The 18,784-nt window shown below is 46.1% G+C and overlaps 1 protein-coding gene across 1 annotated transcript in view; it reads left to right on the forward strand.

Annotated features, from left to right (window-relative positions):
* The window catches only part of TEX14 (testis expressed 14, intercellular bridge forming factor), a 69,601-nt gene that overhangs the window by 19,639 nt on the left and 31,178 nt on the right, over positions 1-18,784 (forward strand). Inside the window, exons 8-17 of the mRNA XM_036341816.1 lie at positions 220-333; positions 1,233-1,356; positions 2,757-2,935; positions 8,147-8,298; positions 9,101-9,291; positions 9,935-10,085; positions 12,585-13,486; positions 14,180-14,256; positions 17,433-17,558; positions 17,756-17,844. Coding sequence (XP_036197709.1) covers positions 220-333; positions 1,233-1,356; positions 2,757-2,935; positions 8,147-8,298; positions 9,101-9,291; positions 9,935-10,085; positions 12,585-13,486; positions 14,180-14,256; positions 17,433-17,558; positions 17,756-17,844 — 2,105 coding nt within the window. The remainder of the gene's footprint in view (positions 1-219; positions 334-1,232; positions 1,357-2,756; positions 2,936-8,146; positions 8,299-9,100; positions 9,292-9,934; positions 10,086-12,584; positions 13,487-14,179; positions 14,257-17,432; positions 17,559-17,755; positions 17,845-18,784) is intronic.

Below are 18,784 nucleotides of genomic sequence, written 5' to 3' on the forward strand. Positions count from 1 at the left end.
AGGGAGTTACTCCCTCAAATCTCTCAGCGACTTCCTGCCACCTGTCCTAAGTTCCTCAAGGTACTTTAGGACCTGGGGGGGCCGCGGGGGGCGAGGGGGGGGCGCGGGGAGGAAAGACTGGACAGGGGCTTCGCAGGTTCTGTGTGAACTCTGCCTCTTCTCTGGCTGGGGAACTGGCTACTCACCGCCTTCTGCTCCAACTCTCTCCTGCCCTTGCAGCCTGGTGTGGAAGGGGAGCAGGGTCACAGTGAAGGAGCTGCATCTCCCCACCCACCCGCACTGCAGCAAGCTGCGGCTGGCCGACTTGCTCATTGCTGAGCAGGAGCACAGCAGGTGAGCAGGAAGCCCAAGGGCGGCACAGGCCCAGGCTCTTTACAGACGCAGGTTCAGGGCTGTGCAGGACTCCCTGGGATGTGGAGACCACTCCCCTCAGCCTCAGCATTTCCTGACTGTTGGTTGATTTGACATCCAAGAGCTGCCAAGAAAAAAAAAAAAAAGAGGAATTAACGAAAAGCCTGAGGAGTGGTGGAGGTGGTGGTGAGGGGGTCGGTTCTGTCAGTTGACTGACTCCCTGTAACCGGTCTCTCTGATGATCCAGCCTCCACGCCCACTGGCTCTCCTGCTACAGCCCCCGAGGCTTGGCCCCTTTTTCAGCCCTGGACCCATCAGGACATGTGCTGTCCTGATTTCATAGAACTGGGTGTGCGTGAGATCCACATGTCTGAGGAACTGTGTGTCTGCTATTGAGGCCCACCTATGGGTCTAGCACCTTATGTGGCCCCAGGGTAAGTCCTTCGGCTCTTGCTGAGGCAGGAGCTTGATTTGTGGTTCGCACCAGGGCTGTGGAGGCCATGGAATGGACCTGGCTCGTCGAGCTCTTTCCGGGCAAGGTCAAACTCCTGCCGCAAGTGTGTCAAGGCTGGAAGGCTTGGTCTCCTCATCTCTAAAGGATACAGGTCTTGCAGGTGGTTGTTAGGACGGAGATGATGTATGATAACTGCTCAGCAGCTCTTAGTGACATTGTCATTGATGACTCGGCCCTAAGGAGCTGATCAGTGAGAGGCCCCAGATTCCAACAGACAGCCCCACCCACCCCATCCTGTTTTCTTAGAAAAACATTGTGTGGAAAATGGTATTTGTTTAGAATGTATTCAGGGGGCCCTGAAGAAAGGAAAACGCCCTTTTTTTGCATGTCCTTCTTGCCTCTGCCTCATCTGAAGCATCTTTTGCAGCAAATTGCGGCACCGCCACCTGCTGCAGCTGATGGCTGTGTGCCTGTCCCAGGACCTGGAGAAGACCCGCCTGGTTTACGAGCGCATCACCGTCGGCACACTATTTAGTGTCCTCCATGAACGGGTGAGCGGCTGTTTCCATGGGCTTTTCCCTGGCTGCCCGCCCACTTCTCCCTGCCCCTTCCCCTGCCTGAGCCGGAGAGCTCCCATTTGTGCAGCTGTGCACGCATGGAAGATAAATCTTAAAAAACCACAGCAGTAAGACATTTATTTCTTTGTAATTTGTTTTCATTCTGGAAGATAAATCTTAATTCCCTACTTCGTGTTGGCTCTGTGATGCACCATTTAAGGCTAAGTGCATTGGACCTACTGCGACTTTACTATTGTTAGTCCTCCTTCTGGGTCTAAGCGCTTAGCAGACCCAGGAGACACAGACACATTTCTAGCTAATTACTCAAATAGCCGCTGGTCTTACTTTCCTGTATTTCCACTTGTGCCCTGCAGGACCTTGGCTAGAGAGAAAGGCCTGTTTATATACAGGCCTTCATCAATTCCTTCTCACTGTTTTGATTTCCTGGGAGCAGGTGCATCTTCCCCGGCCCACAGATTTCCTGACAAGTATGCTTTGGGCTGAGATGTGGCTTCAGAGAAGTCCTAGAGCAGCCGTGGGCAAACTACGGCCCGCGGGCCGGAGCCCGCCCGTTTGAAATGAATAAAACTAAAAAAAAAAAAGACCGTACCCTTTTATGTAATGATGTTTACTTTGAATTTATATTAGTTCACACAAACACTCCATCCATGCTTTTGTTCCGGCCCTCCGGTCCAGTTTAAGAACCCATTGTGGCCCTCGAGTCAAAAAGTTTGCCCACCCCTGTCCTAGAGATTCATTTCCCCTCCATGACTTTGCCCTAAAGACCCTGGGCAGAAATGAGCAGAGACCCTCCGGGAAGGGCCCTTCCCCAAAGCCATCCCTCCTGCCCGAGGACCTCCTGTCAGCGTCCTGGTTTCCCTTTCCTCTCCTTGGGTGCGGGCATTAACTGGAAATGCCACCTCTTCGGGAGAGACCTGGTATGACTTTAATCATCTGGGTGCAGCGGTGGAAGAGATTTTCTGTGCTCTTAGGAGGAACGTTCTCGGCATCTGACTGGAGTAGGGGCAGGATGGGTCCTTTAAGGTTCCAGGTTCTCCCAGCAGCACAGGTTTGGGCGCGGGCGGGGGGCAGGGCAGGTTCATTGCGGTGGTGGGGAGCCCACCCTGGATGGCCTGGCCAGGCTTTGAGAACTTTCTCCTCGTTTTTCATGGTGTGAAGCAGCTGAGCTGCGGGAAAGGAGCCCAGGTTTGGTGCCAGGGGTCCTGGGTCAGTGGGTCCTCAGGCCAGTCACTGAGCCCCACCAAGCTTTAGGTCTCCACCTGTAACATGGGAGCGCTGAGTAGTTGTGGCGATCAATTGAAAAGACTTTGGAAGCTAAAAAGCAAAGGGGGCCCAGTCCCTTTGTTCCTGGCCAGCTTATCTCCTGCTTGCAGCGCGCCGAGTTCCCCCTGCTGCACATGGAGGAGATCGTGCACCTGCTGCTCCAGGTCTCCGAGGCCCTGCGATACCTGCATTCCTGGGGGTTTATCCACCGCGCCCTCAGCTCCTATGCCGTCCACATCGTCTCCACGGGGGAAGCGAGGCTGACCAACCTGGAGTACATGCTGGAAAGGTAGGTGAACCTGGATCATGACTTCCAATGCGGGCGGGGCTTCTCCCCATTGGTGGGCTGCACTGTCCATCAGTGGGGCAAGAGGTTTCCCACATGCTCTGTCTGCCAAGGTTAGAGGGGCTTTGGGACAGTTACTTGTGCTCAGGACATTCTCATTTTAATAACCATTTAACAAGCAGGAGCACCGATGAGCCAGCGTGTGTAAACGCTCTAACTGTCCACTAGAGAATTTTCAGTGGCTGAAGACAGCCAAGGTGTGTTTCTCACTCACAATGCAGTTTAGTGTGTGTGTTGGAGGGGGACACTCACGGTGTTCCGTGTTCCTCCAATCCGTGGCCCTGCCATCACCCAGGCCTCAGTCCCCCACCGTGTCTTCTGCAGCACCGGTCAATGAGCAAGAAAGAGCATGGAGGGCACACAGTGGGCTGTAGTGCAGTGGTCACCAACCTTTTGGACCTCATGGACCACTAGTGGTCTGCAGACCACCGGTTGGCAACCACTGCTTTAGTGGGTATGTCACTGCTTCCTGCTTGGAGTGGCCAGAGTCCAGTCACCTTCTCAGTTGAAGGGAGGCTGGGAAACGGGCCATAGGTGTGCATTCTGGAAGGACCATAGGTGTGCATTCTGGAAGAAGAGGAAGGCGATGGGTGCTCAGCCTTACAGTCCTGGTCCAGAGGGGCACTAGGGTGTTCCCTGCCCTCAAGGGTCTCAGTGCAGTGAGGAAGGCAGTGACAGAAATAACACCCTCATTGTCCTGGCTGGTTTGACTCAGTGGATAGAGCATCGGCCCAAGGACTGAAGGGTCCCGGGTTTGATTCCGGTCAAGGCCATGTACTTCCCTGGCCCTGGTCAGCACATGCAGGGCAACCAATCGATGTCTCCTGTGTCTCTGTCACATTGATGTTTCCCTTTTCTCTGTCTCTCCCCCTCCCTTCCACTGTCCTCAGCTGAGGATTAACGAGGAAAGAGAAGAAGATCCCCTCGCTCCTGCGTGTGCAGGGGCCATCATGGGACAAGAGAGAGGCAGGGACAGTGAGGGGACTGGAGCAGTTTTCCACGTGGAGCCGGTGGAGGCCGGAGCACCATCTCCAGCTGAGCTGCTCAGCTTCAGATCTGGTCCAAGCTCAATCCCAGTGAAAACCTTTCCTTTTTAAAACCATCACCTACACGATTAAGTCTAGGCACTTTGCAGGGTGTGGAAGCCTTCCAGGGTGGGGCTCCGCCCACATGGCCAACCTCATGGCTTCCCACTCCCTGCCTGGCCCTCTGAAGCCACTTTCAGCCTGCTATTTCACAGTGTTTATCTTTTTTTTTAAAAAAAATATATTTCTTTATTGATTTAAGAGAGGAAGGGAGAGGGAGGAAGAGATAAAAACATCAATGATGAGAGATAATCATTGATTGGCTGCCTTCTGCACAGCCCCTACTGGGGATCAAGCCTGCAATCTGGGCATGTGCCCTTGGCTGGAATCGAACCTGGTACCTTTCAGTCTACAGGCGGACGCTCTATCCACTGAGCAAAACCAGCTAGGGCAGTGTTTATCTTTTTAAACTCACTCCAGACACAGTCTCCCACCACATCCCACGAGGCCTAGACTGAAGCCCTGTCCCCACAGCACTGCCTATTTCACTTCTCCGCAGCCAAGTGAGTCTGCCCCACCAGATGGCAGGCTCTGAGAGGGCGGGACCATGGCTTGTTCATATTCAGCACCCAGCATGGGGCGGGGCCCGCCACCCAGTGAGTACTTAGTACGTGTTTATTAAGGGAATGGATGAGTGTAGGTGAAGGGAAAACTGGGAATGGGTTAGGATAGGGCTGATCACTTTGGCTGTGTGTTCAGGAGCGGTGGAAGCGGAAGGGTTTGGACACATTTGCTGTTGATGGCAGAGGCTTCTCAGGGGGGCTGTGACAGGATCCAAGCTGTTTGCCGGTGATGGAGCGCCATCTGCTGTTGAGCTCTCCTCGGAGATGCGAATCCCAGCGTGAAAGGGAGCTTTGGAGAGGCCCAGCCTGACCTGTCCTTGTGTAGATGAGGAAACAGAGGCCCAGAGGGGTGAAGAGATGGTGTGTTATCCAGCTGTGGCTGTAGGGGCGGGTGGGTCGGAGGAAGACTAGCTAGAAGGCCATAGGGCAGGGCCTGGTGGTGACCGAGGAGCCAAAATAGAAGGGAAATGTGAGAGGCACTGAGGAGCTGGGTCGAGGGAGGGTCTGGAAGGCAACTGGGTAGGAAGGTATGAGTCTCTTTTGGGCTAATTCAGTGGTTCTCAACCTGTGGGTCGCGACCCCTTTGGGGGTCGAACGACCCTTTCACAGGGGTCACCTAAGGCCAATATTGCTTTTGTGATTAATCACTATGCTTTAATTATGTTCAATTTGTAACAATGAAATTGGGGGTCACCACAACATGAGGAACTGTAGTAGGAAGGTTGAGAACCACTGGGCTAATTGATCTCAAAATGGAACTTCAGACAGAAATGTCGGTCAGCAAGTAGTTGCGTCCATAGCAGTGTACCTTTCTTTGACATCTGATGACACCAGTTGACTCTACAAGAATCCAAAATAGCTTCTAGTCCCACACTTATTTTATTTTTTTATTATTATTAGTTAAGGTATTACAAATGTGTCCTCATCCCCCCACACTTATTTTTGAAGACACTCTATTTGAGCAGGTCAGTTTGTTGAATGTCATTGTCAAGGGTACCCTCCATCTTGGTGTAAAAATGATAACAGCAGTTTCTCCTGTTCTTTGACTCCTTCCTAATGGACTCTTTTTTTTTTTTTTAAATATATTTTATTGATTTTCCACAGAGAGGAATGGAGAGAGATAGAGAGAGTTAGAAACATCCATGAGAGACAAACATCCATCAGCTGCCTCCTGCACATCTCCCACTGGGGATGTGCCCGCAAGCCAGGTACATGCCCTTGACCGGAATCGAACCTGGGACCATTCAGTCCGCAGGCCGACGCTCTATCCACTGAGCCAAACCGGCTTCGGCCCTAATGGACTCTTGAGAGCTGAACTTGACCTTGCCAGTGGTATCAAATAGCCGCAGCCAGATGTACTTTTAATGATGTCAGGGCTGAAGCCCAGAAAAATAACTGTCCTAGAATGACAGCCAGAAAAGAAACCCTCCCTCAACTAGCTTTAACAGAGAAGGAAGAGGGATTGTAAGAGAGGAAGGTGAGTGGAAGGAAGTAAAGGAGAAAGAATATAAATCCTGGTTGTAAGTGACTTGTCCCCTGCGAGAGCCTTAGACAAGCTTGAGAGGTCTGACCAGCTAGGTGACTGTTTCCTGCAGATAAAGAGCCACGTGTGCCCATCCTCAGGATCGATCTCTGACCATAGGACACACCATTGCTTTTCCCGTGACACTAATACAATATTGGCATGTGTACCCACGCTGTTCGCTCTATACAGGCCACATCTAACTTACTAGCGATGCCACTAAAAGTCAGTATCAGCATTTGTAACTTGGTGGCTTCCTGAACTCACTGCTATCTATCAAAAGCTCTGCTAGAAAGAATATTATTTAGGGAAGTTTGTCCCAAGCCTGAGAAACACATCCCATCCTCTATAATCTATTCTTTGCCAGACCAGCAAAGAACTGCTGGTCACTTGCTTTTAAAAAACTTAATTTTTAATTATCAACCAGCGGTCATCAAGTCTTTACCAAATGCCTACTGCAATATTAATATTAATTTCTAACTTCCATAGTGTTTTATGGCTCACAGAGTGTTTCCCCACATGATCTCATTTGATGCTCATGATAGCTGGGTGTAGAACTCAGCGCTGACCTCACTCTGAAGACTCTCGTTGGCTCAGAATACATTTAGGACGCTCTGTTTTAGTTCTTGAGAAGTCTGATTGGGAAGTTGAGTTTGCTGTTTTAAAATAAATTTTATTTATTGATTTTAGAAAGAGAGAGAGAAAAATGGATTTGTTGCTGCACTTATTTATGCATTTATTGGTTGATTCTTTTTTTTATTTTTATTTTTATTTTTATTTTTTTATTTTATTGCTTAAAGTATTACAAAGGGTATTACATATGTGTCCATTTTTCCCCCCCGCCCTAGACAGTCCCCTAGCCTCCCCTATCCCCCAGTGTCTTATGTCCATTCTTTTTTTTTTTTAAATATGTTTTATTGATTTTCTACAGAGAGGAAGGGAGAGGGATAGAGGGTTAGAAACATCGATGAGAGAGAAACATCGATCAGCCGCCTCCTGCACACTCCCCACTGGGGATGTGCCCGCAACCAAGGTACATGCCCTTGACCAGAATCAAACCTGGGACCCTTGAGTCCGCAGGCCGACACTCTATCCACTGAGCCAAACCGGTTCTGGCATACTGGTCGATTCTTGTGTGTGCCCTGATGGGGATTGAACTCGAAACCTTGGTATATGGGGACGATGCTCTAACCAACTGAGCTACCCGGGCCAGGGGGAAATTGAGTTATTTAAGCAAATCTGTGAACCTTTAGTGCTGAACTGGGAGGGCTCATTCCCAAGAGAGCAGAGTTCAGAAAAGGAGCAACCAGAAGGAGCTAGAGGGGTCCCAGACGGCTTAGATAAAGCAGCTTGGGCTTCAGGAGGGTCTTGACAGAGTCTTAGTCAAAAGTAAGTGCTGAGGCCCTGGTGTAAGTTGAGATACAGCGATAGAAAAGACAGATAAGGTGCCTGCCTGCCCTCGCGAAGTTGACTCTGGTGGAGGGAAGACAGATAATAAACAATAAATAAATGAGTAAGAAATTAAGATAATAACTGCCCTGAAACCAATAAAGCAGGACTACTTTAAATTAGGTAGTCAGGAAGGCCTCTCTGAAGAGGTGATTTTCAAGCTAATACCTGGGTTACAAGAAGCAGCAGTCACTTTGGCGTCTGTGGGCAGAACATACTGGGCAGAAGAAGCCACCAGTGCAAAGACCAGAAGTGGTGATGTGCCTGGCATGTTGGAGAAACTGAAAGAGGGTTCCTGAGACATGAGGGGAGTAAGTGAGCAGGAGAGAGCAGCCAGGTGTGGTGGGAGGATGGGCAGGCCCACAGGGTAGGAATGGTGGAGAATTGCAGGTGTTGGACTAGCAGGCAGCTAGGTTAGCTCAGGGTCTAGCTGAGCTTCCAGAGTCTTCAGAGGCTCATGTTTTTACAAATGTACTGTGTGATGATTGCAATGATCCTTTAAGACATGAGCCCTTCCTTGTGTTTCCTTCTGCAGCCAGGACAGAGATGTACACAGGGACCTGACTCGAGTCCCCCTCCCAGCCCAGCTGTACAAGTGGGCTGCCCCAGAAGTTATTTTGCAGAAGGAAATCACAGTGAAGTCAGACATCTACAGCTTTTCTGTGATCATACAGGAGATTTTAACAGGTAGATCAAAGAGGACATTGACTTGACCAAAGTCCCTATTCTTAGGTTGGATTCTCTCTCTCTCCCCACCTCAAGAGTTACCTAGTTTGATGAAAATGCAGGATATGGAAAAAAGATTTCTTCAAGAAAACTTCTTTCTGCTTATGGAAGATATAAAATAACCTCAGAGAAATCTTCCTCTTTTAACCTGTTTGTTAAGACTCAGCAAAGCCTCTCTATCAGCTTGTCGGTGGTAATGCATTTAATCCAAGCGAAGTTTTTAAACTGAATATAGAAGCCCCTGAAGAATTTGAAAATGAGTGAGGAAGACTGGGCCCTGAGAAGTAAACTGTGAAGTTAAACACACCCAGGTTCCTTGTATATATAATCAGTGTCACTTAAAGACATGATCAGTACCTGCAGACAGAAGGAATCCTTTGGAGAGGGACACACACACACACACACACACACACACACCCATAAAACCCCAGTTAGCAGTGTTTACAGTCCCAGAGGCAAAATCACACCTTCCGTGAGAGGAATGGAATGCATTGGTGACCCAGCCTGACTGCACGAAATAGTCCTGTGGTCCCCAGGTCTGCCAGTGGGAAACTCATGTGTACATGACTCTGTGACTACTTTTTCCTGTTTCTCCAGCAGCGATTCCCCTGGTAAATGGGGAAAGTGGTCTCTCATTTGTGATTGGACTTTCAGGTAGTTTTTCTACAGAAACTAATGTTTAAAGGGGTTGAGTGACTTGACCAAGGACACCCCATTTCACCTGATTTCTTAATGTTACTCCTTCTGACTCTTTCCTTAACAGATAACATACCTTGGGATGGCTTAGATGGCTCAGTTATTAAAAGAGCCATAGTCGTGGGAAATTATTTGGAAGCTGACTTCAGGCTTCCCAAACCATACTATGATATTGTTAAGTCAGGCATCCAGGTCAGACAGAAAGACCGAACTATGAACCTTCAAGATATCCAGTACATCTTGAAGAATGACCTGAAGGTAAGCTCTGAAGCTGTTAGGAGTGTATTTCTGCTTGCTCATCTCAGGAGAGTAGGGAGTTAGAAACCAAGAAGAAGCTAGAGGCCGAGTGGTAAGAATTTTTGGAAATCCTCATTTTATTACACCTATTCTGTGTGAGAGCAGCAAGGAATTGATGGAGGGAAGCTGGGGAGAGTCCATACGTAGTTGGGGCACAGCGTGAGATTCAGTGAATGGCAGCTGTTGTTACTTTTATAATAATAACAGTGGCCCTGGCCAGTTCTGCTCACTAGTTAGAACATTGGCATGCAGACTAAAAGGTCTCAGATTCGATTCCTGGTCAAGGGCACGTACCTCAGTTGCAGGTTTAATCCCTGGCCATGGTCGGGGCACATGCAGGAGGCAACGAATTGATGTGTCTCTCACATCGATGTTTCTCTATGTCCCCCCACACCTCCCCCTTCCCTCCCTTCCACTCTCTAAAAGTCAATGAATTTTTAGAGGATTAAAAAAATAAAATAATAATAACAATGAATTAGCTAATTGGGAATATAGTCAGTCTACTCAACAGGAGAGAGTTTATTTGATACCTAGATCTGTTTCAGGAACACCAGTGACATTCAGATGATTGCAAATGTCCTTGATAATTTTTCCCTTGTCACAGGAATTGATTGGAGCCCAGAGAACTCAGCCAACTGAGAGCCCCAGGGTGCAGAGATATGAACACCATCCTGATGTCGGTGTCTACCTAGGACTGACTTCAGAACATCTGAAAGAGAACCCTGACTTGGAAATAAAAGAGCTGAAGGAAGCGGGTATGGCCTTACCCCGCAGGTTTGGCATGAATGTGTTCTGAGAGTCACAGGTTGCAACTAATCAATTCCTCCAAACTGTCCATGCCACTCACACTGGGAAAAGATGGGTGCCTTAGGAGAGAAAAATCAAGATCCTTGGAATTACTAAGTTAAAAATTTTGAGCTCCATATACACCTTGGTTGGATCCAGAACTAAGCAGTAGCAACCAGTTAATTTCTAGCATGATTATCCTTAGGAATTTATCTAATTGCTTCACAAATAAAAATGATGATTTCTTAATTTAAAACTATTATCTGCTCCTTATAAAAAATGGAGATAGTACAAAGAATAAAATTACTTAGCATTTTAATTCTGCCACTTAGAAATAATTTGTTAATATTTTGGTGTTTCTTCTAATGTTTTGCTTTTAAGTTCATTTCTAAACCTTGAATTCAGAGCTGGAAAGCGCCTTGCAGTCATCCTTAATGCGCTCACATTCCAAATGAGAAAAATGAGAAAAGCAAGGGTCAGAGAGGTCGTGGCTCGCTCCAGATTCCAGAGCTGGAACCCAAGCCACGTGACCACTCTCTCTGACTCTTTCTGGACAGGGACAGAGGCCTACAGAGTGGTTCTCCAAGCTCTCACTGTTTTGGCTCCTCTGTCCTGTTCTCTGCGAGCTGTACACCATCAACCAGGGGTGATGGCTGGTCAGTCTTGGCGTTACTTATTGAGGTCTTACTGTTCCCATGATACAGTGGAGTCTTAGGCAGTGTCTACTTTTATCAAATGCTCACCGAGAGCATAACTTTAACTGACATGAATATTTGAACTCTTATGTGTGTAAAGAAGTCTGTGAGTTTAGTCCTTAAGAGTCAGGGGCCTGGAATTTGCATGTCCTGACAGGTATGCATGTTTTTAAAAATATGTTTTTATTGATAAGAGAGAGAGAGAGAAACATCAATGAGAGCGAAACATCGATTGGCTACCTCCTGCACACCCCCTACTGGAGATCAAACCCAAAATCCAGGCATGTGCCCTGACATGGAATGGAACCATCACCCTCTTAGTGCATAAGATGATGCTCCATCAATCCACTGAGCCACACCGGCCGGGCATGCATGTTTTCTTTTTAAACTGAATAATACATTCTGTAGGAATAGAAGGAATGCGACAAGGTTAGAATTTTATAATATACTTTAGACTTTTATGTAAGAGGTGCTCCATTTTATTCCAAAGAAATTTCCCCCATTTCCCTGTCTTTGCTATATTCTTCAAAGCAATAAATAGTAATTACTACTTTTGTAGATAAGTTGCTCATCTGTGTTAAGCATTAATTATAACTTTATATTTTAAGTCCTTATCATCTCCAGAAACTCCTTTCTTTTCACTGTACAGTCTCACAGTAAAATATATTGTACTCAAATTCAAAGAGCCAGAGGCCCAAGGATGTTTAAGTACTGATTTAGTAATAGTGTCTACTGGAACCAACCTTCTGTTGATTTACATGATTAAACTGCTGCAGTAATAGAAATGAAAGCTACGTTAATGAGAAAGGAACTCAGGAATGAGGTCATTAAATATAACTAAGTACATTTTAAATATAAATAACATGTATTTCCTGATTAGTACCAAGTAAATATCTAAACTGTCTATCTTGAATTCTGATCTTAAAAAAAGGTCAGAGATAATTAGGAAGAAGTGCTTCAGATTATCAGGTTCATTTTGAAAACAATGAGTTCCTCTGAGAGTATCACCTTAGTCTTCTTATCAGAGATTTCTGCTGGTCCTTTTGTTGCTAATCCCTTTGTGTCTGCACCCTTATAATCTACTTTGCTTTTGCTTTTATCAAAGGATTCTTGTATAACTGTTTCAGGCCACATATGACTAACAAAGGGGCATTCAAGAGGGTATATATGTGGCTCTGGGAACTTTCTGGACTCAAGAGCAAAACTGGAATGACAATCCCAGGTGTGAGCTCCTGAACCACAACCACGGAGCCTAAGTGGAAGTGTCCAGTTATGCAGGTTTTTAAAATATATATATTTTTATTGATTTCCGATAGGGAGAGGGAGAGAGATAGAAACATCAATGATGAAAGAGGAATCAATCATCAATCAGCTGCCCCTCCAGTGGGGATCAAGCTCTCAACCTGAGCATGTGCCCTGACTGGGAATTGAACCATGATCTCCTGGTTCATAGGATGATGCTCAACCACTGAACCACACCGGCCAGGCAGTTATGCATGTTTTGAGCACACTGCACCTTAAGCTTAGAACATTTCCCCCAGGGTTTGGTCCCTCCCAGATTTTCTACCTCAGCCCATGTCAAAATGGGAACTTTCTCTTAGAAACACCCTGTGCCCCGCTGTGAGTGTTGTCTGGTAGTCTTCCACACCTGGGAAGGGAGTGGGAAAACAGAAAGCTGCTTTCTGCTTTCTCATGTCACTCGAGCACCACCAAGGCGCTTAGCTGCTGCATGTGATCATTCAACCGTTTGCATGTTACTGCTCCTTTCAACAGGCAGTCAGCTTCATTCACCAAGGAATCCCAGCGAGAAGGCCACACCAGATCCTCAGGTCCCAGATCCCAGTTTGATGGCCAAGGAGGCTCAGAGGCAAGATGCTGCTCCTCCTGCTTGCTTTGTGGCCGGAGAGTCCAGGAGCCCCAGCTCAGGGCCGTCAAGCCTTTGCAGCTTCGAAATGAACGAAATCTACTCCCGCTGCCTGGACACGGAAGGTGACAAAGAGAAAGAGCCCCCAGGAGTTGGTTTATCTCTGGAGGGGGCCAGCCAAAACCAGGGAGGTGAGCTGGCGTCCCTGGAAGAGGAGCTGGAAAAGATGGAGAGAGAGGCATGCTGCTTTTCTGAAAAGAGTGAGAGCTCTTCGGAAGCTGACACAGAGGTCTCCTTTGAGGACTGGGACCAACAAAATGGTTCACTTAGTTCCCCCAGCCCACCTAAGCCAGCCAGAGAAGCCAAGTGCAAGGTGAGCAAGTGGTCCAAGACCGACATGTACATCAGTAAGTGTATACTAGATGTAAAGATCGCACAGGCAATGGCGAACCAGAATAATGAGAAAATCAAGCAGAAATTCAGCGAGTATGAGAGGAGGCTGAAGGAGCAGGAGGAGTGCATGTCTCTGTGGGCTTCTTCAAGAATGTTTCCTAACCTCTCTCACTTGCCTGCGGCAGTGGGCCCCCCATCTTCCGTTTATATTCCTCCTGTCTTGCCAAGGGGCCAGAAGCCAGATGTGGGTGGCAATTGCCCGACCCTAGCAAGGTCTCCAAGAACAGTGAGAGACTTTCAAGGGGAACATTTTGGCAAAAGGTCCAGGGGAAGAAGTAGCTGTGACTGGAAACCTTTCACTGCTTTCATTCAAGTCTCTGAAGAAAGCACCGGGGATTCATCAGAAAAAAGCCATCAGGTAAAGCTAAGAAGTGGGAGGTAGGGCATCTGAGCAGGACCTGGAGCCGGGTTCAACACTGCCCCTAACCCATATGGCAGGATGGACATACATACCGCCAATTCATAGGGAGGTCCTCAGCTGTGGGGGGCTCCTCTTAGCTTTGGGAAATAAGGCCTCCAGGATGGAATGCCAAGGTACTTACTCTTCACCTTCCATTCCAAACCCAACACAAAGCTCACGTCCTTTTCTGTTGAACCACATGAAATTGCTGTTTTATAGATCAAAATAATAAAGGACTGACCATTTTACATGATTCAACTTACTAATTATGGTATCTTGGGCAAGTATTAATCCCCATTCAAAATTGCTTAATCATTCAGTCCCTGCCCCAAAGCTTGCTGCCTTAATATAATAGAGGAGAGAGTTGTTGGATCTTTAATGTCTGTTTTTCTGCTCATTCTTCATTTGTGCCCTGTCTGGGTTGGGTTGCTGAGGGCCAAGATTTCTATGTAAAGAGATGTGAAGAGATGACGTGCTACATGTGAAACATGCAAAGGGAAATTATCTTGGTCGATCTGGTTATTTCTACACATTTAGCAAGAATAGTTTTAAAAACAGAATGGAGAATAAAGAGGAGGATTCCTTCATCAAAACACTGACACATGTTTACTTCTTTTCAACCTGCTGACCCTTGGTGGCCCTGGAAAACAGAGCCCAGGCGAACAATTCCAGCCCACCCAAGGAGCCAGAGACAGTTGGGAAGGAAACAGAAACCAAAATACTTGCAGGTGGGTTAACGTGCTATTGTCCTTTGTATCCCCAAGCCTTTAGACTCCCCTGTGACTCTGAGGCCACTTAATGATCTTCATACTCTAGCGACAAAGAGTCTGGGAGTGACGAAGGTTAGTGACACAGAAACAGATCTGGCAGGTTCCCTCTGTTCACTGAGCAAAAAGAGCAGTGTAATGGGAACTTGTAGGAGACAGCAAAGGTAAAGCACCTGGCAGGGGAATCAGACAGAGCTCATCCGCTGGCAAAAGCAAAGCACCTCGCCTTTCCAAAGCTGCCCCGATGCCTTTTCTTATAAGAAATGGCAGGCCTTCCCTTTGCCGGTGCTCCAGAAATCAAACTGTTCGGTTCAAAATGAGTGTGACTGACAGGAGGGCAGAAAGAGGGCGTCGAGCACTCTCACTGTTACCCTGCAACCTCTGATTTCCAGCCGGATCGGTTAAATGAAGTCGAGTCAGCACAGACCACTGGGAGAAGAGCATATGTGTGCCCTGGGTGTTTAAGAACTTAGGCAAAGCTAATTTATTTGGCATCAGGGGAATTACTATTTTTTTAATTACATACTGTTTTTGTGATGAATCACTATGCTTTAATTATGTTCAATTTATAACAATGAAAATACATCCTGCATATCAGATATTTACATGATGATTCATAACAGTAGCAACATTACAGTTATGAAGTAGCAACGAAAATAATGTTATGGTTGGGGAGGGGAATTATTAAAGGAGCATTAGATGGTTTTCAAGATAGACTAGTATGTCAATTTTAGTTTTCCTTTTCTGTGGTTAAATGACAGCATTTATCTACAGCTTTGAATTAGTACTAGAAGAAAGATTTTTTATTCTCTCCCTCAGTGGTGACTGAGACGAATGACAGGAGTCTGCTGCTCCTTTCATGTTGGTAAAAATGTACAGTAAGGGAACATCAAAGAAAACCAGACATTTTAATTTAGTATATTTTATCTTTAGGAAGGGAAGAATTATTATTATTTGTTAATCCTCACCTGAGGATATTTTTCCATTGATTTTGAGAGAGAGTGGAAGGGAGGGGGAAAGACAGAAACATTGATGTGAGATAGACACATCTTTTGGTTGCCTCCTGCACACACCCACAGCTGGGGCTCGAGCCTGCAACTAAGGTATGTGTCCTTGACCGGAATCAAACCCAAGACCTTCAGTCCATGGGCTGATGCTCTAACCACTGAGCAAAATCAGCTGAGGCAAAGAAGGGAATTATTGAAAAAGCACCTCCCTGACATCAGAAGGTTTAGCACTCATGTCATTGATAGAGGCAGATGGAGTTCCAGTATAGCCATTAGATAACAAAGCTAAACTAGGGTTGTGGCCTTCCCGGCTCAGCTCCACCCTCTTTCTCCAAAAGAACAAAAAACAGACCAAAGCTTAACATTTTGCTACCAGTCCACCTAGTCTTTTTTGTATACTTTTAAAAAACAAAAATTATATACAAATGTATATATTTTCTTTTTCTTTTTTTACATTTTATTGATTTTTTTACAGAGAGGAAGGAGAGGAATAGAGAGTTAGAAACATCAATGAGAGAGAAACATCGATCAGCTGCCTCCTGCACACCTCCTACTGGGGATGTGCCTGCAACCAAGGTACATGCCCTTGACCGGAATTGAACCCGGGACCTTTCGGTCCACAGGCCTACACTCTATCCACTGAGTCAAACCAGTTAGGGCACATGTGTATATTTTCAAAAAAATTGAATTTATTAAGGTAACATTGAGCCCCACCCATCTGGTTTTGCTCAGTGGATAGGCCTGAGGACTGAAGGGTCCCAGGTTCGATTTCATGCCCAGGTTGCGGGCTTGATCCCCAGTAGGGGGTGTGCAGAAGGCAGCCGATCAATGATTCTCTCTCATCATTGATGTTTCTCTCTCTCCCTTTCCCTTCCTTTCGGAAATCAATAAAATTATATTTTAAAAGTGACATTGATTAACAATATAGATTTCAGGTGTACAACTTTATAATACATGCATATATTTTGATTATATTTTGATTATATAATTTTAATTATAATGGTATTCACCCTGATATTTCACTTTACATTAGAACATTATTAAAAACGCCCTTGTAATGTAAACTTACTTTGAAATTGTTGGATTTCCCCTGTTGTTGAATTTTGGGTTGTTTCATTACTTTTTCTGTTATGAATAGGGCCATAATGACTTGTCAGTAAAGCTTTTTCTAGATTTCGGGTTAGGTTCTTGATAGATTCCCAGAAGCACGGTCAAGGGTTTGAATGTCTTAAACATTCTTGACAGCTGTTGCCAAATTGCTCTTTATTTATTTTATTTTTTTAAAAATATATTTTATTGATTTTTTACAGAGAGGAAGGGAGAGGGATAGAGAGTTAGAAACATCGATGAGAGAGAAACATCGATCAGCTGCCTCCTGCACGCCCCCTACTGGGGATGTGCCCACAACCCAGGTACATGCTCTTGACCGGAATTGAACCCAGGACCCTTCAGTCCGCAGGCCGACGCTCTATCCACTGAGCCACACCGGTTAGAGCACCAAATTGCTCTTTAAAGAAGCTGATCAGCTCTGACCTTTCCAATGCCAACAGTCTCTCTGCTGCCTGGTGCAGTGGGAGAAGAGGGCATTCTGGATAGCGGGATTCATATGCATGCACAGATCACATACATTTTTTAGAGTTAGTGTAATGGACAACAAAAAAATACACCATCAGAGGATATTGAGAGGAAAAGAGACTCCCTTGTTTTGCAGATGAGGAAACCTTGCTTGGCCCAAAGAGAGTGAAGTTTGTGAAAGTCAGCCAGCCAGTGGCAGGTCAGGGTCTAGAACTCAATGAAACTAGGCTTACGATCTCAGAATGTCTTTACGATCCCTGGTGCCTTAAGTCTATCTTTACAAAGGTTAGTTATTGTGCTCTCACTGATACGTAGGTGGGGCTGTTACCAGAGAATTCTGATGGAAGGGCAGGAGCAGTTACTGAGCCATAACTGTGTTCTGTGGCACTGAGGGGAAGAGAGGGTCTGCAGCAGCCTAAGGACCAGGATTCTGTCTGGTGAAACTGTATTTTAATTGGTTTCTTCTACAATCTCCCAAGAGCACTTTTATCTTGAAATCTGAATTTGGAAATTAAAAAGAACCAGACCATCTGACCCAGTCCTTTCATTTCTTAGCCAGGGACAGCCTAGAGAGTCCAGTGCCCAGGCCAAAGTGGCACAGCTGAATAGTTCACTCTTCACCATGTCAAACCACCCAAAGGGACCACCAGTGACAGCCACCCCTGTTCAGGGTTCTGCCAGGTAAGGAGTCTTGCTAGCTTAATGTTGAGGAGTCTGGCGCCCTCTGGTGGCAAGAAGGAGTCGGTGCAGCCCCAGGAATGGTTCAGTCCTCTGGGTGGGCTGGTGGGCTAAGGTCGTTGGTGTCAAGAACTTGAGCAAACTGATGTGTTTGTGTCCACCCTGCTCCCCTCCCCCTTCAAAAAACCTATACAATTTAGGATCAACATGGAATCCGTGTCTTCTGAAATATATAATACAAAGTCAAGAAATCATGAAGATGTTGGAAAGGTACACTTAAAATGGAAAAGTGAGTATAAAGTCATGGGTTCTGTTGGACAAAATGAAATTTAAAGTATATTTTAACCTGGTTGGTATCTCTTAAGTACACAGCCTATACTGCACTGTCCTCCCACATTCTTTTCTCCATAAGATTGTTCCATTTTAAAAGCAAAGCCTTTCTGATTACTAACTGCAGAAGAGAAGTGCTTTTTATTCACTTCTAGGCCATATAAGAAATGTTTCTATTATATTCGGATGTAAATTACATAAGAAGTGTAGTAAACATATACAATATGGGTATTTGAGATACGCCATTATTAACTTAGAAACCCTGCAGTGTCACTTTCACATATCCTGTGGGCATTATCCTTTTGTGTCAGTTTTATCTTGTAAGCTTAAAAGGATATGATGTCCATGCCTTTTAAAAAATATTTTTAGCCCTGACCAGTTTGGCTCAGTGGATAGAGCGTCGGCCTGCGGACTCAAGGTTCCCAGGTTCGATTCCGGTCAAGGGCATGTACCTTGGTTGTGGGCACATACTCAGTAGGGGGTGTGCAGGAGGCAGCTGGTCGATGTTTCTCTCTCATTGATGTTTCTAACTCTCTATCCCTCTCCCTTCTTCTCTGTAAACAGTCAATAAATATATTTTAAAATTTTTTTTTGAAAAATATTTTTATTGATATCAGAGAGGAAGGGAGAGGGAGAAAGAGATAGAAACATCAATGATGAGAGAGAGTCATTGATCAGCTGCCTCTTGCACCCCCACTCCCACCCCCCCACCACTGGAGATTGAGCCCGAAACCCAGGCATGTGCCCTTGACCAGAATTGAACCTAGGACCCTTCAGTCTGCAGGCTGATGCTCTTACCAATGAGTCAAACCAGCTAGGCACGATGTTTATGCTTTTTTTTTTTTTTTAAACACTAATGCTAAGTACATTAGCAAAAGTATAGAACATTTGGAATGAAA

This window comes from Myotis myotis, unplaced genomic scaffold (assembly GCF_014108235.1).
Source record: "Myotis myotis isolate mMyoMyo1 unplaced genomic scaffold, mMyoMyo1.p scaffold_m19_p_17, whole genome shotgun sequence".
Taxonomy (NCBI): Eukaryota; Metazoa; Chordata; class Mammalia; order Chiroptera; family Vespertilionidae; genus Myotis; species Myotis myotis.